The 27,532-nt window shown below is 47.7% G+C and overlaps 1 protein-coding gene and 1 long non-coding RNA gene across 14 annotated transcripts in view; one reads left to right on the forward strand and one right to left on the reverse strand.

Moving 5' to 3' along the window:
- Window positions 1–27,532, forward strand: part of CAMTA1 (calmodulin binding transcription activator 1) — an 848,163-nt gene that overhangs the window by 279,858 nt on the left and 540,773 nt on the right. For all 13 annotated transcript variants that reach the window (XM_038537825.1, XM_038537826.1, XM_038537830.1 and 10 more), the window contains one exon: window positions 3,872–3,939. In XM_038537825.1, coding sequence (XP_038393753.1) covers window positions 3,872–3,939 — 68 coding nt within the window. The remainder of the gene's footprint in view (window positions 1–3,871; window positions 3,940–27,532) is intronic.
- LOC111095981 lies at window positions 983–9,089 on the reverse strand. Its single transcript, XR_005359850.1, has 3 exons — window positions 8,846–9,089; window positions 7,266–7,397; window positions 983–6,692 (listed from the first exon to the last, which is right to left on the reverse strand). It is a non-coding gene; the product is annotated as an uncharacterized LOC111095981 (long non-coding RNA).

The following is a 27,532-nucleotide window of genomic DNA, read 5'->3' on the forward strand; positions in this document are numbered from 1 at the left end:
AGGAAGCTCTTAAACTGTGTTGGAGAAAGCATGACTCTCCATGTGCTAGTTTCTTTTCCTCCTTCTGAGCACATCATAAATTCAGAACAGTAGTGGAAAGTGTAGACTCTAGAATCTTTCCACACTTGTTCTGGTTCAGGTTGCACAGAGATTAGCCATATGACCTTGGGCAAGCCACCTAACTGTTGTGTGTTTCAATTTTCCCACTCATAAAACAGGCATGGTTCCTGCTTCATGATTTGTTATGAAGATTAAGTGAGATTATCCCTTATAAAGTCCTAGAGTGGTAGGCCCTAGGCATCATTCTATTAACGTTAACCATTGTGATGATAGCGATGATGACACAAATGATGAAATCTCTCTTCCCTCACAGAACTATCCCCTTTCCTGGCCCAGCTGACTCTTCTTACTCTGAATTTTTACGGTCCTTACTTTGGTCTACACTATTTAACATCTAGTATTCTCTGGTTCTTTGGCATGTGCATATCCATTTTCCCAATATGCTCCTTAGCTTTGGGAGGGTGGGTCTGGCCCATGGTCTGCCCATCTGATGATGAGGTGGACCAAGACCTGCATCAGGGAAATGGGCTGCATGGACTGGGTAGCATGAGTTTGGGAGTAGATAGGTGACTCAGACATGCCAAGTCTAGCTGGAAGCCAGGCAGCCAACTTGAGCACCACAGAGGCAATTACATGGGTCTGGGCACTCAGTTTCCTTTGCTCAGAAAGGTTGCTCTTACGTGGGATGAATGCCCCACCAAAGGGCATCGTGTGGGAGGTATTGTTACCTTGGAGGTAATAGTGCTCAGTGGTCAGTGCTCAAAGGTTAGATCATAAATCATTGTGACTTCTTGTGGCTTTGTTTGCTCATACAATAGCTCACTAGGCCTGAGATGACCTGCTGGGTGTGGCTACAGACTTGACTTGGACTAGTGACTCTGTAATGGTGCTTATGCTGCTCCATCGTGTTAACTTGTCTCTATTGCCTACTTGACCATGAGTCCTTTAAGAGCAGTGGTCTTGTTCACTGACTGGCACAAAATAGGTACTCAAAAAATATTTTTAGAGTAAATAGTGAAGGCAATAAGTGGTCCAGGGGGTTTATTTATTTGAAAGGCAGTAGTGGCAGGGGTACCTGCTGGGTTGGGGTAAGCACTGGCCGAGGGATGTTCATGAAGGTCTTCTTTGGGTGTTTGGGTCTTCAGAATGCTGTGATTAATCTGGAGGTGGCTGGGATGTACTGTGCCCCCATCATTCTGGGCCAGGAGGGGTCACTTAGCTTGTGGCATAATCCAAGGTAAGGATATGGATCCAAGGGGTTCTAGTTGGCACAGCCTATTTTCTGGATGCCAAGACTTCTGAAATTCAGGTAGATGGGTTGATATACATAAGTGGCTCAATTTATCCACTCACTGACTCCAGCCACAGCCTGCTGTCAGTGTTTTGTGAAGCCAAATGGGCATCAATAGATACATGGAAGAATCAACTCCAACTAACTCTGAACAGCCACTGTGATGTTACCATTCATTGTGAGCATAGAGGGTAGAAAGGGATGGAAGGTGGGGATAGATGGAGTTAAGTCCAGCAGTGGTGGCAGCTTCTGAGCTGCACCAGTTTGGTCCCTGCTATGTCATCAGGGGCCTCCAGACAGGCAGCTCACATCACGTGGACCTCAAAATGAGAATAGTGGTAGCTGTGGTTGTGGGCATTGCTATGTGCCAGTCATTGTCCTAAGAATTGTTGCTCCCTGTAAGTGCCCCATGAGGTGGTGTTATCTCAGTTTCATAGAAAACCAAGGTTTCTACACAGTAAGCAATGTGCTTAAGATCAGACAGCTAACAAGTGGCAGAGCCAGCACCCAAAGCCAAGTCTGTTTGCTTCTGAAGCATGTGCTCTTAACTGTGATACTACATTACCTTGCTACAGTGGCTTGGAGTTAATTAAAGCACTGGTAATGGTTTATTTAGGAACTGCTGCATTTTGCTGCTTTTAAGCTATACCTCACCTAAAAATAAACCTATACAAAGACACAACACACTCAGGACACATGCACACAGACACACAGACTCACTTCTACCTGCATATTTGTTTCTCTCACCCCAACTCTTTCTCCTTCCCTCCCATCTACCCACCCGTCCATCCATCTGCCTAACAAACGCCTGTCAGGATGCTGTTAGGTCCTGGGGATATATCAGTGATGACATATTCCTTGCCTTCGAGGAGCTCATGATCCAGTGGGGGGATGCTACCAAGTAAACAAGCAATTAGGTTGCAAAGTGATAAATCATACACAATGGAGGATGGTGCGGTGCCATGGGAGCACACAGCATGGGCAGGCGACCCCCCCCACCACTGTGGATAGTTAGGGAGGTGGTGTGTGTCTATGGCAAGACCTCAGGGAAGGTGTTTTCTAAGGAGAAGAAATAGAATATGGAATATAACAGCTTCAGAAATGAGAGAGAATAGTGTGCTGGTCGATCTGCTTCTTTAGCTGCACTTGGTGACAGGAATCTCTGCAATGAGGGAGCTCTATTTTGGCCACAAGTTTCTGCTTGCCAGGTTCTTTGTGAAAGATCTGGGCTTCCAGAATGAGGCAGCATGGGCTCTGGGTCACCGGTCACTGGCTGCCTGGTGGTAGTGGCTGATTATAGGAGATCCTGATCTCTACTTGAGTCTGTGGCCTTCAGACTGCATGGTGTGGATGGCATTTTCTACTTTCACCTGCTCTGCTAACCTGATTTTGGGAAGCGTCTCTTCTTTTTCTTCAAGGGCAGGTTTAGTGCCTCTGGTCAAAGGTGTCACCTCCCGTTATGTCCAGGCCCAGAGGAGGCTCACTGCAGAGGAAGGCTTTGAGCCTCTAGGCAGATGGGCTGCTGCATCACCATAAGCCCTCTGGAAACCCCCGCTGCAGAGAGAATTGAGACAGAGGCCCCCTCTCTGCATGTTTTGATGGTCAAGGGCAGCAGCTTTATGTTGTATCATCACCAAGATCAAGGGAAATGTGTACGAGTCCAACCTTAATTTAAGTCCCAATCCGTGCCAATTTCATGTTAGCAGATCCGTTTGGAGCTGGAGGTAATGGGCCATATCATGCCCCAGAGCTGGAGCAATGACTTATGTTGATGTCGCCCACTGGCTTTTTATGGAAATTATTAATAAATCAGTAATTCTATCTGCAGTGATGTTGTTGTGTTTATAAATATTTAATTTACCTTCAGGTGCCCACATTTCCTCCATCTTTGCCTTAAACTCTGCTGACATTGCTCTTGTTTCTGAAGCACCGCTCAATAGATTAAGTTATCAGTAGAGGGAAAGGTTAACTTCTCTCTCTCTCTCTCTCTCTCTCTCTCTCTCTCTCTCTCGCTCTGGAGTATGGCTTTATCTTTTCTTTTTAATCTTTGCATGATTTGGCTCGGGGGGGTGGGAGTCAAGCCGAGGGAATGTGACGTCTCTTGTGAAAATGATGAAAGATGAGTCCAGCTTCAGAAGAAGACAGACAAAACTTTTCCAATGACAACCTTGCACAGGTGCAGACCTGTTGTTGGCATCTGTTTGTCCCTCCTTCAAATTAATGACATTTAGTATCTGAAATTGTGTCTGGTGTTTTCTTCCCACAGAGAAATATCTTTGTCCTTGCCACTGACTCATCTTTTGAAATCCAGCGCTTTGATGATGATTGTATGGCAGGCTGAATGGAAAGAGCTTAACAAAATCAAAATAGAGGCACCATCCAAGTCCGGTGCTTTCTGGCAGAGATGGGGGTCCAGCCTCACCAGGGAGGCAGCAGCTGGGAAGCAACAAGAAGTTTCTTGCGTCTCAGGAGCTGATGTGAGCTAATTGTTATTATTATTTTTTTATTCTTCTGTTTCAGGAAATTGCAGCTTATTTAATAACATTTGAGAAACACGAGGAATGGCTAACCACATCCCCTAAGACAAGGTAATGTCCCAGATCTTGCAGTTCTTCAACTATGTACGGTAAATGGATTGATTTTCATTGATTACCTGGTTTGGCTGATCAGTTCGTGGGCAAGTTGCACATACCGTGTTGCATATGATAGCGTGCGACACTGAGGTCTCATTAATTGACCCAAGACAGTGGCAGTGAACACAATCAGACAGCTTCAAAACAGCATGGAGGCTGTCACACGAAGTTGAAGCTTTTAAACTTGATGGCTTAATGCTGGGTCTCCCAGCCAGCTACTTTGAAAGCCTTGGCGGGTGGGTACATCAGGGGAACTTTATTTTGGGAAAGTACCCCCCTGCACTTTCTAGTGTTTTCTAGAAACTCAGTCTTTAAATGAGAAACTACCTTCACTGTCCACCTTTGTCTCAACATGTTTTACAAACTCAAAGTTGGGTCATTCCTGGTTGTGGTGAGAAGATCTCCCAAATCAGAAGCAGGGACTAAAATTGCAGTTTATTATGCAGCAAATGTGCTGAACCAACAGACTGCCACAGACAGGGTACTTCCCACACTACTTGGGGACAGGGAATGGGTGATGATGACTCGGCCGCGCAAATCATACTGCTGTGTGAAGAGCAGTGAAGCTGGGGCTTGGGGTTTGTTTAAAAGGCAGCTTCTTCTTTCTTCCCCTGCTCTCAGCTTTATTTTTGGTGTGTTATACTTTAGAGCTTCGGAGATACGTGGCCACCAATTGCTACCACGTATCCATTAGTGGTGACAGGTCAGGCATTCGTCAGTGTGATGGGTGTTGGCCAGAGTGCAGCTCACACGGTGGCTGGGCTGTGGGGGTGACTTCAGAGGCAGAAAGCTCAGTCTGTCTCTGGGGGAAGAAGCACCAAATTCTCCAGGTACATTACCTGAGACCAGGGAAAGGGGCGGGGGTGTGTCCTCTGCCCCCTTGCCCAGTTCCTTGACCTCTGTCCTTTCTGAGCCACGGAGGAAAGAGGGTCTTATCCTCTAGAATGCTTGCTCATTCTAGAAGGTACTTTAAATTATTACTTTATTAAACTTAAGTTTTTATTGGTTGGCATCATTTAGACAAGGACAAAAGTGTCCATTTTGGAGGATGTTGGAGGATATTGAGGAGAAAGGTTGATTCTGAGATTCACATCTCCATAGGTGGGGCTAGAGGTTGGCTCTGATTTTTTTTTTTTTTTTTTTTGATCTTCCAGCCTGAATGCCTCTGCAGGATGTTCTCATTCCTCAGCCTTCTGGGGCCATGATTTCCTTTGCTAGAAAATCAAATGGTTTGCATTAGTTAGCTTTTGCTGCGATCATGCTATCTAAGAAACAATCTCCAAACTTAGTGACTGTGGAACAGCAGACTTCTTTTCCCCCTGCTCATGGGTCTGCGGGTTGGCTATGGCTTTGGTAGAGTTTAGGACTGCTCCATGTATCTTTTTGTTCTAGGACCTGGGCTGAAGAAGCACCCACAGTCTGGGACAGATGGTCATGGAGCATGGCAGAGGCTTATAAGCCTAAGGCAATCCATGTAGGCACGATGAGAATCCCTGCTGCATGTGGCATCCTGTCACCCTTGCTCCCAAGTCCATTAGCCAAAGCCATTCCTGTGGCCAAGCCCAATAAAAGCAGGTGCAGGAACGACATTCTTCCATGGTGCATGGGTAGGGGTGGAGTGGATGAGGAAATGGTGATGCAATCTACTGTTTGGTGAGCACAGCCGTATTCCTGACTATGGGAAAGCCTGGCATACTCATCTCTTTCTTCTGGGGGCATCTTCTTTCAGGGCAGACATCCCCAGACCTGAGCAGGCACCAGAATCAGCTGGAGGCCTTGCTAAAATACACATGCCGGGGCCCCACCCCCAGAGTTTCTGATTTAGTACTCCTGGTGTGGGGCCTGGGCACCTGTTATTTCTGACAGGTTCCCTGGGGATGGGATGCAGCCAGCCTGGGGCCCCACTCTGAGAACCACTGCCCTGGTTTCTGTGCCGGGGAAGGAAGTCTGTCCAATTTCTTTCTCTGCACTATTCCCTGACTCTACAAAGTGCCCTCATCTTGAGCAGCCTGTGGCTTCTGTGTGCGCCCTTCACTCCTCAGCGAAACACTCCTTGAATCTAAGTGGAAGGAAAGAGCTTCTCTTTAGCCAGAGAGTGAGATTCTCTGGAACGCGTCCCGGGCCAGACATCTGATTTCAGATACGCAGACACGTGCTGTGCTTCAGAACAGCCTCTGACTGCAGATCAGTAGAACATTTCAAGCGGGGATTTTGCCTCGTGTTTCAGCCTTCAGAGTTTGGGTTTCAGTTGAGAAGTGAATGTCACTCACGGTCATGCCTGACTCACTTGACTTTTTGGAGTATAAATAGAGCCAGGAGACTTCCCATCCCGAGGCACAAGGGGCATGCGTGCAGCAGAGAGGGAATGTGGGAATCAGATATTGACAAAGCTGGGTTTGAGGCCTGGCCCTGTCACTCAATCACTTTGTGACTTTTAGAAAGTCATTTTAGTTCCTCATTAAAAGCTCCCCTGTTTTTCCTCACGTATGGAATGGAGTTGATGCTCCTGTCCTCACTGGGCCATTATGAGGGTCGAGTGAGACAGTGTTTGTGAACTTGCTTTGCATGCCATGAGGCTCAGTGTCGATGCCAGCGGATATTCCTGATCCTCTTGTCTGCGAGGAGTGGTCCCCGGGCCTGCTGCAGGCTGCAACTTCAGGAGACATCTGCCAGAATTTCTTCAGGCTTTGGAAAGATGAATTTCTTTCCTGAAGGCAGAGGGTGAAGACAGAACGTTTCCTATTAGTATTATAATATCCACTTCGTGTTTACACTTGAAAGCTTCTCATCCCAGGAGGAGGAAAAGTTGCTGTGGTTGTTCAAGGACCTTCCTAAATTAGTTGTTGAGTTGAGTTTGGATTCCCCACCCCCCTTCCCATCTCTAGTATTGAAATTAATTGGTGCAGTTAACTGCTGAGTTCATACAAACCGGCCTCCTGGTACTAAGGAATTAATGACACCAATACTCTGCTGAATGAGAAGGCAATGCAACTTCTGTGTGCCACCGCCACTGCCACTGCTAATTTCATTTTAGAAAATTAATAAAAATGAATTGCACCACTGACATTTATAGAGTTTCCTAATAAAATGATACATTGTTTGTGTGGAGGAATCCCTATTAAATTAATTGTTGTAATCGGTTCACATATAGATGTTGGTATAGAAGCTGCTCAGGGACCCACTCCTTGTCTCGGTGGCTTGCTGATGGCTGGGGGTTATAAATATAGCCCTTGCTCAGATACTGCCCTAATTACAGAGAAGGTCCCGGGAGCCCCACTCACCTGTTTCATAATGAGGTGTGCTACAAGGAGGCTCCCAGGGTTGGGGGCCTCGGGGGCGGCGGCGGCACCATGGCAGGGTTGAGTGTTGAATGTTTAAACAGCCCATATTATATTATCAGCAACTGGGACCTTCTGGAAATGGCAGTTTGAAAAATCACCCTTCAGGACGTCTTTATTTGGCACTTGCTGTGTGCTCAGCAATATAATAATACCATTTGGAGGCCCCAGGGGAACTACACACACACACACAACACATCCCACCCCACCAGGTGAATTCGGAGTCTTGGAATTAAGAGCCTATTCCCTCAGTCTAGAATGTTCTTCAGGCTCCTCCTTCTGGCCTTGATTTGGTGTCACTTTCTCCGTGAGGTCTTCCCTGAGCACACTATTTAAAACCACACCCCTCCCATTCAGCCAGACCTCCTTTCCTTTTTTCTTGTTTTATGTTTCTCTGGAGCACTTATTGCCATATGACACACAATGTATTTCACCTATTTATTTGTCTAATTCACTTATTCATGATCTGACCTCCTCTCCCCCACAGTGACAATATCACGAGGCATTGGTGTGTTCCTGGGGTGTCCCCAGTACCTGGAACAGCACTGAACATGTGGTGGGCACTCAGTGCACGTTTGTGGCACGAACAAGAGTGAGGCAGAAGACGAGTGTGAGTGTGTGAAGGAAGAGAGCTGGGTTTGCTCCATTCTATTTTTGTCTGTGTGTCTCCCAAGGATCAGCTAATTGACCTAGTCCTGTGCTTTTAAATCCTTTCAACAGTTCTGCCAGGTGGCAAGATGCAGAGAGGGTACACAATCTGTCCAAGACTGCACAGCAAATGTTGGAGCTGGAGCTGGAGCCCAGGGTTATCTTATTGCAAAGCTTGTAATCTTACCTTTTAGGCTGTACCGCTGTGTGGGTGTGGGGTTCAAAGGTGGCCCAATAAATAGTTTTGATATTCCTTCCCACCTCCCACCTCCAAAATTTCTGAGCCACACTGGAGAGTCAGGCACCAGGCAGAGCGTCCTTGTGTTGGTGAGCGTGGCTCAGGTGTGTCTGTCAGGTATGTTCCTGAGTTGGATGCAGCCTCCCAGGCATGGACAGTGCGGGAAACTGCACACTCCCCTGCAGTGCAGAATGTAGAGTGGAGCAGGGCATGGGGTGGGGGTGGGGGAAAGGCTGCAAAATTTAGCAATCGCAATAATTTATTGCTCCTCCCTTGGGAACCATGCAACCTTCCCTGGAAGCCGGGGACAAGCAAAGCTTAAGATGAAATTGGAAGCACTTCTGTCCCAGGAATCCTGTGTACACTAGTTAGAAGAGGCTGGAAGATGCTATTAATTATCTAATTAATTAATTAGATTTATATAGATAGCACCTAACACTGAAGCACTAAAGGTCTAGTAATAGAATTTTCCTATAATGAGCACTAAATGCTTCGTGGTCAATAAACAGTAAACCAGCCAAAGATAGGGAGGGAGTCTGGAAGGAAAGGAAAAGAAAAGTGAGACCTAAGTTTTGAAAAGACCCAAGTGACTCCCAGACACATCCCACTGTCCCTCTCTTATCTCTCTAGACCCCACCTGTGCATTGCTTGTTGTGCTCCCGGTGATGGCCAGGTGGGAGGGTGGACACTGAGTCCTCTGTCCTCTGCTCTTGCTTACCAGTCCCCTACCCAGGACTATTGTCCCTTGGATGGAGTTAGCCAGTGCTTCTGCCAGTGTTTCAGACTGGAGTTCGCAACCTGATTCCCCCAGGTAGGCCTGTACCACCAATGTCACGCTTGGATTAGGGAACCATTCCCGCTGTGCTTCCCTCTCTGGGATGGACTCCCCTCCCTGCATGAGCTGTCCTACAATGCTCCTTTGTGACATCATTGTTCCCCTCCAATGCCTCAGAGATTTCCTATGTGATAAGTCCCACTCTAGCTTCAAGTTCAAGGTCATTCTCCTCCCTCAGCCCAAGGTCATTCTCCTGCCTTAACCCATATTCTTCAGTGTTTCCCTTTGACTCCTACCTCAGAACACCTACTACAGTTAGGGGGCTGCTTCCTGCTCTCCAAACACATCTTCCGTGTCCCCTCCTTTTGCCTTCAGATCTCGAATGCTCCATGCCCAACCCAATCTGCCTGTCCTTTGAATCTCACTTCTTTCTGGGAGCCCCTGCAAACACATCAACCTGTAGTGAGCCCTCTTCCCTGTCAGCTTCTGCAGCCCACATTCTCTGTATCGTCAACTGTTTGACAGTCTCGCTGTCATCAGTATGTAAGTCTTGCCTTCCCAGTGAGATGGTGAGCCCCCTGCCCTGGGTCATGCTGTCTTTTTTGTCTCTGAATGGCTAGTGTACAGGGAGCTTTGATGGGGCACAGGGTGGTGTGCAGACTCAGGGCAGAGCAGCAGGTGTGCACCAGCATGGGCTGGTAGAGTGGGACCAGTGTGTGGGCACAGGGCTCCACCTAGAGAGCCAACCCAATCAGGCCCCAGGCTGGTCCCCATGCAGTTGGTGCTGCTAGGGCCACAGCCCTCTGCAAGGGGTGCATGGGGGTCATAACCTGCTGGCCCCTTGAAGGGCCTCTGATCCTTGGGACAGCCCTGATTGCTGGGGAGGCTGCTTGAGAGACCAGAATAGAATTTCGAAGATCATGTGGAGCTCCTATTTGGGTGATTAAAGAATTCTCAGAAGGAAACAGGAATGAGGTTCTGACACATGCGGCAGCATGGCTGAAGCTAGACTAGAGGACACTCGCTCACTGGAGTGCGCCCATTACAAGAAGACAAATCCTGTGTGACTCCAGTCTGTGAAGTCCCTAGAAGAGTTGGACTCACAGAGAGACAGAGGAAAGAAAGGTGGGGGCTGGGAGACTGGGGGACGGGATGGGGAGTGAGTGTTTCATGCAGAGAATTTCAGTTTGGGAAGATGAGAAAGTTCTGGGAATGGATGGTGGTCATGGGTGCACCACATTGTGGATGGACTTAATGCCACTAAAATGCACACTTGAAAGTGGTAAAAATGGTAAATTTTATGTTACTTGTATTTGACAACGATTAAAAAAAGATTCCCATAGTGGCTTCTTTCTGTGTCTAGTTGGGCAGAGTGGGTGGTCAGAGATTGGCCCTGCGTGTGCAAGTGTGTGTGGGTGTGTGTACATGTGTGCATGCACGTGTAGGGAGGGGGTTCTGTTGGGGGATGGAGTTAGAGAGGGCAGCCCTTATATCTACATCATTTCAAGGACTCTGTTCTTTGCGGCTGCAAAGAAAAAATAAACTGGGTCAGCAGTCATTTCAATGTGGCGACCTTTGCGTTACGCTGAATTGGGGACCTGCTATCAAATTAACATAACGATGTGTCATGTTACATCCATTTCAGTATTTGCCTAATATATTGAGCGAATCCTCGACGAAGTGCAAACTACCATCATTAACCAAAGAGCAAGTGCAGTGCAAGGAGGTTCGTAGGCTCGGTGTCTGCTGCCTGAGGACTCATGAGCAGCCCGATCCGCTGGGACCTTCCCGGAAGGCATCTGCCTCAGGGTCCTGAGTTTTGAGACCTTTCCCCATGAGGCAGGGAATTAGCTGTGACCTGGATCCTGATAAAGTGTCTGGTGTCTCGACAGTGGTGGGGAAATCCCTAGCCTCCATATCGAAGTGGGTCTGTCCCAGATTCCAGTTCATTATCAGGAATCACAGACTGCAGAGGAGACGAAGCAGGGGCAGCCGGCAGAGGCCACCTCTCCAGGATGCCCTGTGTGTGGGGACAGGGGCTGCCCAGGTCCCGGTGTCCCTGGATCTCCTGGGAGGTTTCCCCTGCTGTCCTCTCTGCAAGTGGGCAGCGGGTAATGGGTCCTCCTCTGGGCTTAGCAGCTTGTTGAAATGGCACCAGCAGCCAGGCCAGCTTTCATTACCTCCCTCCTCAGTTCCAGGAGCCAGGACAGCCAGTCTAGCAAGCCGCCTTCCTGGAGGGAGCTGAGACAGGGAGTGGACCTTTGTGTCTCCGGTCTCCCTGGACTAGACAGTTGCCAGCTCCTGGTTGCCGCTTCTGCTTCCTTTCAGTAGTTTTATTTTTATCAAAAATATCCATGCACATAGTTTAATAAGTCAAACAGTCCTAAAGGGCTTGTAAGAAGGAGCAGCAGATCTCTGCCCCATAGCTCAATCCTACATCCCAGGAGTGACCACTTGTAATTCTCTCAGTTCTGAGATTTACCTCCAGACTTTTCCATGTGTTATTCTGCTATTTCTTGCTGTGTCAAGTTTAGATGGTTGTCATTGGACTTCCTCGGAAGCTAACTGAGGATTTAGTTATCTCGCTCTGCCATGCTGTGTTTTCCTTACCTGGGGGAAGGGCTTTGGTTGTGGGATTCTGAGATTCAGCAGCCTGGTTCTCCGGGGTACTGCCAGTGGTCTGGGAACCAGGCAGGGAAGGGGTGTGGAATTTCACCATCAATTAATGAATTCCCCCCCAGTTTATATCTGTGTTTCCTGCCTCTCCTCTGCACAGTCAAGAGTCTTACAGGGATTCTTTCTCCAGAGAATAAGTTTGTCTCCAATAGTGGTGGTTGCTTGGCTGCTCGGGGTAGATGTAAGGCCCTGGGAGGGTCTGACTGTTCCCTGCACAGACTTGCAAACTCTCCCTGTCACCCACCTCATTTCAAACTTCTGCCTTCTCTGGCACCTAATTCTTGCAATTTGCCAGTCTTTTCAGGCTCTGCAGGAAAGTGGGCTTGTTGGTCCCGATGTTCCCTGTGGGGCACGTGGCTTTGGGCTGCTTCTACTCTGCTAGGATGTCTTGACATCTGTCCCACTCCCATTTCTGCTGCTGTTGCCCTATCCTTATGGGTCTGCACCTATTTTCCTTCGTCCACGGCTGGCCCTGCACATTGGCTGGCCCCTTTTCTGCTGTTCACGCTCACACTCACGCTCATGCTCCATCTTACTTGCTGTTTCACTCTCTTGCTATTTTTTCTCTTTATCTCTTTTTCAGGAAGAAAAGCCTCACAATGCACAACCCACTCAGGGCCCTGGAAATCCCATTGCCAAGATGTGCACACCCCTGTGTGCAAGGATGCAGCCCCACAGGCATACTGACCCCCCCACCCCCGCCCACCGCATTTGCCTCCTCACCTTCTTCAATGGACCACCCTTGGTTTAGAGCCTTTCCTGGTGTCAGCACAAGGGGTGTGGCTGGCCTCTCCCTGGGCAGAATTTTGGGGGCTTGGGGGGCTACTGAGGGGCCATCTGGTATGCCTTGCATGTCACCTGACCATGTGCCTTAATGCTTTCTCTCGCTATGTGGCTACAAATGTGTCTTCCTGGGGTTGTAGGAGGCAAGGTGCTCTCATCAGGGCCCCTGTGGTGCAAAGTTGAGGTGCTGGGGCACCTGTGGGGACAGCTTTCTCAGGCGCTCCTGCTGGTGTCTGTGCAGGATGACCTGGCAGCGACGACTGTTTCTGAGAACGAGATATGTTGTTCTTATTGGCATTGTGCTTACACATACCGATGGCATTTACGGTCCTAATCAGTGCCCACGCCCTGAGATCTGGCTTTGTTTCTGCTCATGCCAGTTCATTCTTAATGTCTTCATTCCCCCCCTGGATTTGGAAAATTAGGATTATCTAGTATTTCTGTAATGGGCCAGGCTGGTGTCTGTGGTATTTCCTGCAGATCAGTTCTGATCTAATAAATTGTTGCTGGCTGCAGGTAAAGGGAGCTGCCCGTGTGCCTGGCGGCAATGTTAGGTGGGAAGGTACGTTCTCGGGAGAGACCATTCTTTGCAATTCATGGTCTTCTGTGTAATGAGTAATTCCCAAATTAGCTTGATATTCTGGCCTAGAGGTTCTCCTACTGTTCTCAGTCTGGTTAGGAGCTATTACTGTCTTTGCTGTTCTGAGATTCCCCACAGTTCTTTATTATGGGGCTTTAAAAAAATTGAAAATAACCAAAAACAAAGGAAGAAAACCTTTCCTGGTTCTCCAGCATATTCCACTTTCCATGTGAGCTTTTACTTTGTGTGGTGTGTTTATATGCATGCACACAAACACACACACATGATACATGCATACACACCTGTAGACACACAGGTGCACCTGCATGCATGTATAATATGCTGACACACATGGACATACATGTCCATAGATAGGTATAGACACATACATGTGCTGACACACATGTTTACACATGCATACCTACAGATACACACATACACTTATGCACATATACACATGTATGTGACATACACAAGTACACAACACCCACCCACACAGGGGTACACATGCACACACACACACACACTGTCCTTCTGTCACTGTTCTCTTTTGTAAGAGCAATATTTCTGGGAAAAATTTCCTTCTTTTCATTCAAGAATTTAATAAGATGGGATGAAATAAAATTTCTCCTAAAAGAAAAAATAAATTCTTCCATAGTGGCTGCACTGACCTCACTGGGTAGAAAATTTACTGTTGGTTGAGGTACTTCATTTGAGGGGACTCTGGGAACAGAGGGGCCTCAGGCCCCAGGAGGGGGCGATGTAGAGGGTCGTGACTGAGCCAAGGGTGATGGCCTCACCGAGGTGGCTTCTGGGCTGGCTGCTCTGTGATTTCCATCACTGCTCCAACGAGGTCTCTAGGAATTTGGGAGCAGGCATTTGTGGGGATTCTTGAGGCACAGGCTTTTTTTGCTTATGGAGGAACCGGATTCACTTGCCTCTGCAGGTGTGCCCAGGCTGTGGTGTCAGGGAAGCAACCACTGCCAGGTTTAGGGGGAAAGCTATGGAGAAAGGCAGTGAAATCAGGGAAAGAAAGATTTAGGAGGAGAAAAGAGATGAGGCATGTGTGTTTCTGTCCAGGAGCACAGCCTGCACTGTGAAACGTGCCATTTCCATGCATCTTCCCACACATGCACACCTGTGGCTTCACTGCCTACAGTGTCATGGGCTCCCAGTCATGAATCCCATTTACCAACTTTGGGGGATGCCGTGCCCCACTCCCGATCTGGGGCTTGAAGGGGCTCTGTTGGGGGAAGACCATGTGTTACATGTAAGCCCTTTTACTCTTGAACCACACAGTACCACATTGTCACCTTATGTCATTGTTGCTCTGCTTCCGTTCATTTGTTTATTCAGTGAGTACTTTTTGATTGCTCCCCACGTGCCAGGTGCCGTGCTGGGCTTTGGGGAGGTGGCAGTGAATCAGAGAACTTAAAATAATGGCAGTTTGGAGGAGTGCTACAAGGGACAAGTGCAGTGAGAGGCTGCCCCTTCCCAGCGGGGGTGGAGGGAGTGATGGGTGGGTTGCCTTCCTGGAAGGCTCAATATCAGGCAGAGACCTGACAGATGAGTAGGTGAGTGTGCGAGTGTGCATGTGAGTGCCCATGTGTGGGTGTGTGCATATGTATATGTGGGTGTCCCTGTGCATGTGTGCATGAGTATGTGTGCAGGGGGTGTTAGGGGAGTATGAGACTGGATAGAAAGTCATTGCGCTGGAGGTAGTAAGGATGGGGAGAACGGTGAGCTGAGTGGTGGTGTTGGAGGGGCAGTTGAGGCTGAGGTTGGAGAGGGCTGTGTAGACCAGGCAAGGATTTGGAGCTAGTGCTGGACCCATTGGGGACACTGAGGGGAGGGTTTTGAGCAGGTGGAAAGTGAACCAGAAGGACAAGAAGGGAAGTGTGGAGAAACCCAGAGCTCTCACTTGCCTCTGCAGGTATACCTGTTAGTGATGGAAAGACTGTCTATGTGAACGTGCAACATCCTGTTACTTGTTGTCCTCTCAGAAGACATGGTATGATCTAGCCTTGTGAGTTTAGAGAGTCAGAAGAACTCTTGGCTTCCCTGGGTGAACTGGGGGCTCAGTGGCTCAGAGCCTAGAGCTTTGATTCCCCTAGAATATCTATTGCTCCACCTCGGCTGCTGTCACCTCCACCTGTCCCTTGGTCCCCTCGTGTTCTGTGCTCCTCCTTGGCTTCCTCTCTCCTCTTCAAATAGGGGTCCTGCCTGAGGCTCCATGGGAGGCAGGGCTCCCCAGGGGCTCTGCTGGGCATGATAGCTTCACGGCATGGGCCCATCTACGTGTTAGAAAAATATTAATGACAATGTGATAGTGATGGATGACAGGAGGAACACACAGGAGAAATATTCTCTTGAAATGATTGCCAAACTTGGAGTTCTTTTTTGGCTGTTGTACAGAATTCCAAGCTGAGAAGGAAATTTATCCCTTTACTTTATGAGTAAGTGGTTTGGTTCTGCTTCCTGTAGAAAACTTCCAACCTTAACTCCTATGTCCCATTAGCTTATGTCTGGAGTCATCCAGGGCTCCACTGTCTTTCTAGTGCCAGAGGGACCACAAGGATACATCAGAGTTTTGCAGTTTGTTAATTTTGTATTAAATAATTAATACTAAAGTTAATTGATGAATTATTCAATTTTCAGGTAAAATGGGATGATAAATATTCATAACTTATTTTATTAAGGGAATTTCCATTTCATATGCCATTAAATCTAGATTAACAAAGGCTGATTTCAAATGAAGATTGAAAACAATTGTGCTTTGGAATTAATTTACTAAGTTAAGGTCATTGCTTAGTGAGTTTACCCCTTGCCAGAAAGTTAGGGCTTCATCACCTGGATAAGTGTCTGAATTCACAGAAGGAACATTGCCATTAGTTTAGGAACATTCCACAAGTCCGCTGAGGATTCCCCCTGCAGTGTTCCCAGTTTCCGCTGGGCTTGGAGAGGAGCACAGTGACATGGGGGTGCGCAGAGGGCAGGTCTGGAGTCCCTTATAGCCAGCATCTGGTTGTTGCTTTGAGCTATTTGTTGTTTGTTCAGGAACTACATCATAATATTAGCCCAAATCAAATGTGATGAGGGTGTACATTCTGATAAGAGATTGGTATATGCAGGGACACCCAGGTGGCTCAATGGTTGAGCATCTGCCTTTGGTTCAGGACACGATCCTGGGGTCCTGGGATGGAGTCCTGCATCGGCTTCCCCGCAGGGAGCCTGCTTCTCCCTCTGCCTGTGTCTCTGCCTCTCTCTCCGTGTCTCTCATAAATGAATAAATAAAATCTTAAAAAAAAAAAAAGAATGGTATATGCAGGGGCACCCGGGTGGTTCAGTGGTTGAGGTCTACCTTTGGCTCAGGTCGTGATCCCGGGATCCTGGGATCAAGTCCCACATTGGGCTCCCTTGTGGGGAGTCTGTTTCTCCCTCTGCCTATGTCTCTGCTCCCCTCTCTGTGTCTCTCATGAATGAATAAATAAAATCTTAAAAAAAAAAAAAAGAATGGTATATGCACACATCTCAAAGTCCATTTTAAAATACCTGGTTTTTCCCATGGAGTTCCAGGAGATATGTGCTGTGACTTCCTGTCCAGCAATGCTCTCAGCCAAGGATTAACTATGGCTTCAGTTTTTATTTGTGTTTTCTAGTTATCTGATTTCTTTGAGGTCTGGTTTATGTTAATTCGTGAAACTGCTGGAGCCCTGACCCACAGACCAGCACTGAAGCTTCATCAGTACCTCATAGGCTGTTGATAACTTGCAAAGCTGCTTTAAATTTGGGATCTCAAGCCTCAGAACAGCCCTGCAAAGTGGAGAGTGCCTGTTGGCAGGGAGAGAGGGGGACAGAGAAAGACAGAGATAAAGGGTAAGGGGTGGGTGTGGTGGGGAGAGAACAGGAGTCCTTCCCTCTCCTGCCTAGCCACTTCCCTCTGCTCAAGGCCTAGGCCACTGAGTCTTAGTGATTGTGTTACTCGCCCAAGGTCACTCAGCTTAATTAGGCACAGACGTGGAGACCATAGCCCAGGTCCTTCTGACTCATATTGGAGTACTTTGTTTCAACTTCAGCATCTTAGTGCTTTAAAATAATTTTTTAACCACCCCGAGTAGTGGGGCACTGGGGAGTATTTATAACCCAATGGAGCAGTTTTCTCTGCATCACCAAGTGTTCATTATAATTTTCTAGCAAAACTTGTTTGCTCTAGAGAAGTTGATCCTACAGTAAGCCTTCATTTCAGAGGAGAGCATTTGATGTTACATCTCATGAACCTGCTCTCCTGAAATTATTCCTAATTGGCTTGGAAAGTAGCTTCCAACAGGCAGATGGCTTAATATCTTGACTTTCTGGTTGTGACTCAGGGAGGCTCCAGGGTTCTTTCTGGTTTGGGATAGTGGTCTTGTTAACTTGGAGGGTTAGATCCTATCACTAACATGCAGATTGAAGTGCTGCCTCAGGGGAGATGGTGTGGAAACCAGCAGGGACAGCCTGTCTCATCAGGGATGTTGGATGGCAGGTGGGGCGAGGACAGGGGTTGTTGAAATGCAATTCTATAATCTCCAGCATTCGTCAACACGCCTTTATTGAGTGCCCGCTGTGTGCATAGGTTTGTACTAGGCAATGTGCGGTTACAAAGGCGGTAGGAAACATGGCCCCTAATCCAATTGGAGAGACAAGTCATGCATATCTGAGATAACTGGAGAGTAATTCCCAGACAGCACACACAGGAGAGCCTGGTGTACGTGTGTACACATGCACGCATGCGCTCGCACACACACGGAGCTGTAGGAAGAATGCAAAATGGGGCCAAGATCAATTGGATTCAATTGATTTCATTGGGAAAAACAGCACAGCAACATTTGTAAGGGTGAATTTCAATCAGAAAATCATGAACTTTGGCTGGGGGGAGGGGATGGTGCGCCCTGATGGGGGACAGGAGGGCGACACTTGGACTTTTCTTGTCCTAAAACCATGGATACAGCAGATTAATTGGTGGCTTTGGCATAAGTGATTAGAAGGCTCTAGAGGCCTTGGAATGCACTAGGATGGAATGAAAGCCCAGAAAGAATAGCTTAGTGGAGGGGAGGGCTGCCACTGGGATGTCTTCATTTGTGTTCAGTCTGTGGGGAGCCTGGCAGAGGCTGAGTAAGGAGACAAAGCTGCTCACGATGCTGAAGAGCTGCCCTGGAGGACACGACTACAGCCCCCTTTTATCGAGTGTCTAGGAAGGTGCAGGGAGGTTAGAAGGCCTTCCCCAGCTGGGATTCATACTCATCTGTCCAATTCTGAAGCCTCTGTAGGTCCTCTGCCCTTGCACACCTCATAGGACCATGAGTGGAACCATTTACAAGGTCACCCTCGTGGGCAGCTGGGATCATGCTGACTTCTTCCTATACTTGAGAGCAGTGCTTATCCACTGGGGACAGTTTTGGCATCTCCCCAAGACTTTTGACAATACCTGAGGACATAAACATATTACATATTGGTGGTCGCAATGGGAAGAGACATGCTACTGACATCTCCTGCTAGAGGCTGCTGACACTGCTAAACCTCCTACAGTGTCCTACAGTGCATGGGCAGCTTGTCACCTCAAAGAATTATCTAACCCTATATGTTGGTAGCTGAAGTGGAGAAACCCTGATGTCAGTGAAGGGAATTCCATGCCGAAGTGCATGGTGGTCATGAGCCAGACTGGATTTGAATCCTAGGTTTGCCACTTATTGGCCGTTAACTACCTCCCTGTGCCTTTGTTTCCTCATCTGAATAATGGGAATAACAACATGCCTGCTGTTGTGAGGAGTAAATGAATGAATGCTGAGCTCCTAGGACACAGCTTTGTTGTATTCACTATGATTATCTCGCCAGGAATCCGTTCGGAAGAGCAGTCCCATATGGCCCTGGGCTCTGTACACACACACACAGACCAATTGTTTTTTGCTTCTGTTTTTGTGGTTGCATGGAATGATGGCCTAAAGACTCATGTCATTCTCAACTACCAAAAACGATCTTTGGGATAAACAAGTTTCTGAGAGGAGAGAGTATTATTGGAATTCATGTCAAAACATTCAGCAGAGAAGGGCCTTTTAGGTGGGAGGTGATTGCCGGAAGAGTCAGAGTTATACAGGAGGTGAGACTCAAAGCCCAAACTCACTGATTATCCATGCAAAAGATATTTATTGATCACTAAGTTATCTATTGCTGTGTAACAAAGGTATTATGCTGAGTGAAGTAAGTCAGTCGGAGAAGGACAAACATTATATGTTCTCATTCATTTGGGGAATATAAATAATAGTGAAAGGGAATAGAAGGGAAGGGAGAAGAAATGTGTGGGAAATATCAGAAAGAGAGACAGAACGTAAAGACTGCTAACTCTGGGAAACGAACTAGGTGGTAGAAGGAGAGGAGGGCGGGGGGTGGGAGTGAATGGGTGACGGGCACTGGGGGTTATTCTGTATGTTGGTAAATTGAACACCAATAAAAAATAAGTTAAAAAAATTACCTCAAAATTAGGTGGCTTAAAATAATAAATATTTACCATTTCTGTGTGTCAGGAATGTGGGACAGCTTAGCTAGATCCCTCTGCCTCTGAGTGTCTCACACGGTGGCAGCCAGGGTGTCACTTGGGGCCCCAGACTCATCTGAAGACTTGAGTGAGGCAGGATCCTCTTCCAAGCTCATGCATGTGGTTGTTGGAGGATTCAGGTTTTCATCAACTTTGGGCCAGTGGCTCAGTTTCTCACCAGCCATTAGCCAAGGTCACCCTGGTTTCTTGCTACATGGGCCTCTCCAAAATGGCCGCTTGCTTCATTGGTCAGAGCAAGTTAGCAAGATAGTATAGGAAGGTGAGCAAGACCAAAGCCAGAGTCTCTTTAGAATCAGATCTCATAAATGACATCCTATCACTTTTGTTGAACTCTGTTTCTTAGAAGTGAGCCACTAGGTCCATTTTACAGCCAGGGAGGGCATCACACAAGGGCATGAATTGCAGGAGGCAAGGATCACCAGGGACTAAATGAGATGCTCCCCACCATAATCATGTATCACATGGAGACTGGGAAGAAAGGCATAGTGTGACTGGGGAGCTAATCATGGCATTCACACTCACTTTCTGAGTGACCTTGGGCAAAGTGCTTTTGCCTCTCTGTTACTCAGTTTCCTTCTCCTTAAAATGGTTGAATTGGATTTGGACATAGCATATATGTGTGATCCATCAATGCCCAAGGCAGGCATCACTAATCATGACTCCATTTTCTTGAGAGCTGGATTCAGCCTCAGAAGCCTTCTTAACACAGCTCTCGTTTCAGAGGGCCATTACTAGTCGTGTTGACATCCATTTGCCTTTGCTGAGTGATCTGTAAATAGACATTCTGTGGTAGGTCACTGCAGACCATCAATCAAGATGTTGCAGTATTTTATTTTAAAAAGATTTTATTTATGTATTTGACAGAGAGAAAGCACATGTAGGGGGAGCTGCAGGCACGGGGAGAGGGAAAAGCAGATTTTCTGCTGGGCAGGGAGCCCAATGTGGGACTCGATCTCAGGACCCTGAGATCATGACCTGAGCTGTGAGCCGAAGGCAGATGCTCACCTGACTGAGACACTCAGGAGCCCCTGTTGCAGTATTTTAAATAGGGTAGACAGTCTGTCCTCCTGTCATTGAGAAAGCTGACTGCTTAGTGTTTGGGGACATTGGGTGGCCCCTCTATTGTCCAGTCCTCCCTTCTCATACAACACCTGGATTCCAGGTTAGAGGATGCAGGGGGCACACCAGCTGAGGGGTGTGGGTTCTGAAACTCAGCATGGGGTTGGCATGACCTGGCCTTTTCAATGGTGTGGTAGGCTTCTCTCTGGTTCCTCGTGGAGGCAGATCTGACCTCAGTGACTCTCCTGCCTATGGCAGCATGGAAAGGGAGCATAGGTCATTCTGGAAATGAGCTCAAGGTGGCCCGAGGTGTTTCTGCATTCAATTTATCTGACTTTCAAGTGATTCATTCTATTCCTTCCTGGAACATGCTCCTGGGCTCCAGGTGTTGGCTTAATTTGCTTCTGAGATCTTGCTACCACCCAGTCATTGCTTCCGGTAGCTGCTGGGGCATTCTGTTAACAAGGAGCAGAGCACATTTTCTGGGCCATGTAACCCTTTATCCCAACCCATTAGAATTTCCAGGCCCTCCCCACCCCTTATTTTAAAGTTTCTTTTCCTGAAGGGCTGGAATGTTCAGAGGCAGTTTAATAGACATCGATTTGCAATGATTTTTAGGCACTGTGCTTCAGGAGAGCTGAGAGGCCAATAATTAATCCTTTCAACAGCTCATCCCTTTTGTTTTAAAATGACCTAATAGCTGCATTGCTTGAGCAGGCCAGGCCAGCCTGACCCAGTTCAGCTCCTTGCCTTCTGCTTCATTCAAATAAGCCCGCTATGAATTATTCAGCCCTGCTGCAGGGGCATGTGGGTCCTCTTGTTGTAATATTTAATCGGCAACCTGGAGGCCAGTGCTGTTTTTACCGACAGCTGCTGCTCACTTGGGGGCAGATGAATGGGTGTTCTTAGAAGGGTTGGATTCCTGCCTTTTCGAGGAGGTTGGTTTGCCCTCTGATCTCAGAGGGACGGTGCTGATCCTTGGGCCTCTCCGTGTTCCCTTTGGGGTGGTCTCCTTCCTGTGACAGCAGGAAGTGATTCTGGGCCCCTCCCAACTTAGGGACTCTTAGGTGAGTGCTGTCCCCATGTACATCCCTTCTGTAGTAATGTCCTTTCGCCTCCAGAACACATCACCATTAACTCGTGGCTTAAAACAACACATTAATCATCTTATAGTTCTGTAGGTCAGATGTGCAACACGGTCTCACTGGGCTTCTGGGGGCCCAAGAGGGGAGTCGGTTTCCTTGCCTCTCCACCACACATCTCTGCTCACTGCCCATTTCTCCATCTCAAGAGCCAGCTTTGCGGCAGGGCTCTATCTCTGTCCCTGGTGGCCTCTTTGCCTCCCTCTTCCACTTTGAAGGACCCTGGTGATCACGTAGGGTCTACCCAGATAATCCAGGCTATTTTCCTCGTGTCAAGGTCAGTGAGCCAGGAACTTTAATTCCATCTACAGCCTAACTCCCCCTTGCCACATAGCCCCATGCAGTCACAGGTTCCACGGATGAGGACTGCCTCCTCAGCAGGAGCTTCGTTCTGCCTCCCTCAGCTACATTGCTCTGGCTCCCTTGTTCCTGGCTTTCTGGAAATTTATATCAAGAAGAAACCCCCAAGAGATTCCCTAAGCAGACAGGCTAGTGTGATTTTAAGAGCATGGGCTTTGGAGACAGAGCTGGGCCATTTTAATTTTGCCACCTGTGTGCTAGAGAATGATGTTGGACGCGTGACAGCTAATGACCAGTGGACAGGATGCTTCATCTCTCTGAGCTCAGGTGTCTGTTGAGGGGTTTGTATCTTGTTAGTACACAACCTGGACGCTGCGTGAGGGTGTCTGTTGGGCTCAGAGCTGGTGCGTTTGTGGTGGGCCTACCTCACAGAGCTGCAGGTTGCTGCTTCCCTTCCTCTGTCTGTCTTTCATTAAGACCTCCTCTCACATTGAGGATATGGAGCCATGTGTCCCTTCGAACGCGGACAGATTGGCCTTTTTCTTTGTTTCTCTCCAGATATCTGTCAATAATCTTAACAGTGTCCATCTTTGGGGTTGTGCTCTTGCTGCCCTCAGGGGGTTTGGCTGGGCCATCTGCTGTCCCCTGAGGTGACCGGCTGGGGTACACATTATGGTCCCTGCTTTGCACAGGGTTGCATGGTGAATGAGGGCCAGAACTGATCACTAACACAAATATTCTGGTCAAGACTGAGTGTCCTTTCTTCCTGTTCCAGCACCTTCTCTCCTCAGATGCCCAGAGGACGTTGGCTGCTCTTGATAAGCTCTCCCCCTCCCCATTTCCCTCTCTCTTCATGGCAGCACATTCTGGGGACCAACAGTGTCCTGTTCACTCATGTCCTTGAGCAGTAAGGGGCAGGGGCACACTGCGGAGCCGCACTGTCCCCTGAGCCACATTCCTTGGGGAGTGCCAATTCTCTGGGTGCTAAGCCACTGCTCTCTTGGAAAGGTGGGGATGTGGTGTTTAACCCCAGGGTCCACTTGTTTACTCCATTCACTCTCGGGACTCGCCTTCTTCTTTTTATTTTTAAAGATTTATTTATTTATTCATGAGAGACACAGACTGAGAGAGAGAAGCAGAGACACAGGCAAAGGGAGAAGCAGGCTCCTTGCAGGGAGTCCGATGCGGGACTTGATCCCGGATCCTGGGATCACGACCTGAGCTGAAGGCAGATGCTCAACCACTGAGCCACACAGGCGACCCGGGGGACTCACCTCCTTGCACGGGGTGGTGGGGCTCCAGGTATTTCCATGGCCGCCCAGTGAGGCTTGGTTCGCTGTCCTCGCCCTTCTGCCTCTGCCCATCAGTGGAACCTCATGAGCCCCTTTCCGGGTGCACTGGCCCCATCTCTCCTGCTTTTTCCACTGTATTCCCAGCTCACCCCAGGAAGGTGTAGCATCAGCAAGAGAAGCAGCAACTTTCTGAAATGCAGTGTGTGCAAATAAATTATTCAGTGAAACTCAGTCTAACTTTATTAAAGCCAGAACCATCCTTCTCTGTCAGAAGCCACAGATGGGGGCAGGTTCTGCAGGAGGCCCCGGGACACGATGGCTTCTGGAGTGGGGGGATTGTGCTGGTTGTATGCTGAGCCCCAGTGCATGGGCTCTGGCTGGGGTTCCCGTGTGTGCCTGGACCCCGTACTCAAATGTGTCCCATAGCCCCTTTAACTAGATGGGGCTGCCTGGGAGAGAGAGGAGCCAGACATCATTCCCTCTGGAAGAGCAGTCTTGACCTGACTCCCTGGGTCTGGAGAAGAAGCTTTGGTGCAGTAATGTCTTCACAGCATCAGAAGGATGGAGAGAGGAAGGAGGGTTGTAGCCAGACCTCCAACACAGAGACCAGGGCTGTGCATGTGTGCCTATGGTGTTTCACATCATAATAAAGTTACAGCGTCTGTGGCATTTTAAATACTTTCCAGATTAATTTATATTCTAACATGGTAATGAGGAAGCAGCTTTTGTCCAAGAGGTGAGATATGCAAAAATAACCTTTAAGTTTCTCATAATTAACCTTTAATGATATTCTCTCGCTTTAGCAATATATTTTATGCTTCAAAAATATAACAGACAGAAAGAAATGAGTGCTTCTTGCATCCAAATGCCTGGCCAAAGTGAAGTCACAGTGATGTAGGAGTTTCCACCTCTCAGTACTTTTACTCAGACTATCTGGAAGGTGCCATAACCACAGGAGACCTTTGCCTTATGGCTGCAGGGGCTTTTCTTTTGCTCAGTCCGTGGATCACTGTTTCTGGTTCTTCAAGGCTCGTTCTTGCTGCTCACAGCCTCTTTCACCATGGCTGTAACCAACTAACGTACCTCATGCAGGGAGATTTCCTCTGTCCTCATTCTCCTTGACCTTTGCAGTATTTGACCCCATGGACTGGTGGACTGTCTGTCAAAGTCCTCTCTAGTTAATTCTATGGAGCACCTAACACATGACAAGTGCTATGAATTGGGCTCTTCTCAATCCTCAGATCTCAACCTGTATACATACCCAGACCACAGAGGCATAGGGGCAGGTGAGTGTGGTGATGATGGTGAACGGGGTGTGGGAGGGGAGAGCCCAAGAGGGTTAGTGGTCAGGGAAGTCTTCTCTGCTCTGTCCTGCTTGCCTTCTATATCTGCCAAGGCTCTAGAGAGACACAGAACCAATAGGGTGTGTGTGTGTGTGTGTGTGTGTGTGTGTGTGTGTGTGTAGATTTATTATAAGGAGTTGGCTTATATGACCATGGAGGCTGACAGGTTCCAAGACCTGTAGTGGGCAAGCTGGAGACCTAGGCAAGCAGACTAGCAGGCCCAAGACCCAGGAAGAACCAGTGTTTCAGTTCCAGACTGAAGACGGAAAAAAGACCAATGTCCCAAGTCAAGGCAGTCAGGCAGGAGCAGTTTACTCCTACTTGCTGGAGGGTCAGCCCTTTTGTTCTATTCAGGCCTTCAACAGATCGGATGAGGCCCATCCACATTAGGAAGAGCACCGCACTTTACTCAGTCTACCATTTCAAATGTTGGTCTCATCCAAACACATCCTCACGGACTCACTCAGAATAATGTTTGACCACTGTTGGGGAATGCTGTGGCCCAAGCAAGTTGGCACGTAAAGTTAAATGTCATAGATCCTGTTTTCAGCTTCCTTTCTTGGTCACATTTGCTGGCTCTTCTCTTTGTATTTTGCTCGTTGGCTTCTGCTCCCAGGTCTTCAACCATTCTTTCTGGCAGGTGACTTCCAGTGCTTGACCCCTGACCCAGCTGGGTGGAGTCATTAATCAGTTAATTTTTAAAAATTACTTAAAGATAGATGTTGACGTACTAATCTTTTGATTTGGGGCCAAGGTGTGTGATTCTCCCTGGCCTGCTAGTTCCAGATGAGTTCCATCTTCGTTCACATATCACCTTGTAATGCTTTGCCTACCATTTCCAGTTTATATTTCTTCAAAATGGAGGGGAGACTTAAGGACACTTGTGAATCAATCTGGGTACAGAATCCTTCCAGAGTTTCCCAGCCACCCCACTGACATTTTATAGTTGAATCAGTCCCCTCTAACTTGGCAGATTCTTCATGCAACTTACTTCCATTGAATCTTCCTAAGTTGACTTACTTTTCACAGAAACAACCATCTTTTTATTCTCACATCTCGTTATTCTGTACATTATTTATTTACATAATTACAATCAAGAATACAGCTGGCACAAACAGGCTTGGAAATAAACATAACTGACTCTTGGTACACATATAAAATTACCTGATGAATCAAGAAATGCACAGCATCCTAGAGCATAATTACTACCTGTGGTAAATGTGCTGATAGATGTTCCTTAATGGGGGTGGTGGTGTTGCTAACCTGTGACTTCTGCAGATTTCCATTGCTGTAAACACTCCCATCATGCTGATTTCAATGTACAGGTGGTTTCACAGCCCACCCAGCTCAAAGTCCCCTGAAAAACTAACAACTGGCTCTCCTTAGTGGGCAATGATTCTGGCACACACTGCCCACCACCCTTCAGTCTTGGGCAGGCAGTGGGCTTCAGGCATGGGTCAGTTTTACTGTATTAAAAAATCAGCCTATCTCAGCCCTCATCATCTTCACTCAGCAACAAGCTTCTCCTCACATTTATAACGCCTGACTGCCCCCTTATGCATGGTGGGTGGCTCTTCAGACACTTTGTGCTGCTGTTGGGCTTTCCATCACCCCCTACTGGGCCTGCCCTCATCACATGGAGCTTTGAGCTTTCCTGGCTCTTTACTCTTCCTACAAAACTTCTCTGTTCTGCGTCCCAGCCCCTGAGGGTCCTATTAGGCAGTTGGCTGATTAATTTAACAGCATTTTCAGCCAAGGTGTTGGCTTAAAAAAGCTTTGTGTACTTCCTGCCTGGACGGTGGGCTGACTCACATAAGTGAGTCAGGCCCCAGGGCATCTCTCAAATCTTCCGATGCCAGTGGGTGTCTCCACTGATGGATACAGCCATCTCTGCTTGGAACTCATTTTCAGAATCTTTCCACCATTCTTCCTGTCCTGGGGGTACTAGGTCCTCCTAGTTCAGGAGTAGGATGGGTCAGAATTAGATTTCAAAATCTTGGCATCCCACTTAGGGCTTTGATGCTTTTTGGAATCAGAAATGTTTATACCAGTGTTTTCATACATTGTTTAAAATTTTTCATTGTGGAAAAATGTGTGTTGCAGTGCGTTAGATAAATGGCACTTTATTCACTTTTGCAAATGTGCAATAAACATCAGAAGTGGGGGATGTGGTTTGGAGGTACAAGAACCATCTGTGTGTCAGGGATGGAGGCAGGAGACCTTGACCGAAGAGCTTACGTTAGGAGGAACTTGCTATTCAGGCTCATTGAATACAGACCCATTCGTATAACAAGCTGTATTTGTTAGAAGATGAGCTGACTTCAGAAGCTGATTTTTATGCTGAAGAGCAGAGAGTGCCACGTGTAATGAACAGGGTTTATCTTTATGTGGAATGAGAAATAATTTGCTAAGCCAGTAACTTCTGTATTTCCCAGATACCTGTGCAGTTCACACATAGCCTAGGGTCTGGAGTGCAAGAAATTACCGTACTTCACAGAGTTCTTAAAGGACCCCTGATGTCAGTTCAAATTTTGGAAATTAAAGGGTTAAGTGCTTTCTGTTTTCTCTGAAGACCAGCTACTACTTGATCTATTTTCATTAAAATGATTCCTTTGGTGTAGTGTCCCCCCCAGAATCAGCTAAGAGCTTCTCAAACCCCATCTTTAGTTCTGGCTGTTTTCTGGGTCCTCAAGCTGGGCCCCAGATGGAGTCCAGTGTGGAAGGTATTGGAAGAGCCACTTAGAAGCAAACACATAAGAACCCACAGCGCTAAATATGAGAGACA

The sequence above is a fragment of the Canis lupus genome, chromosome 5, assembly GCF_011100685.1.
Source record: "Canis lupus familiaris isolate Mischka breed German Shepherd chromosome 5, alternate assembly UU_Cfam_GSD_1.0, whole genome shotgun sequence".
Lineage (NCBI taxonomy): Eukaryota > Metazoa > Chordata > Mammalia > Carnivora > Canidae > Canis > Canis lupus.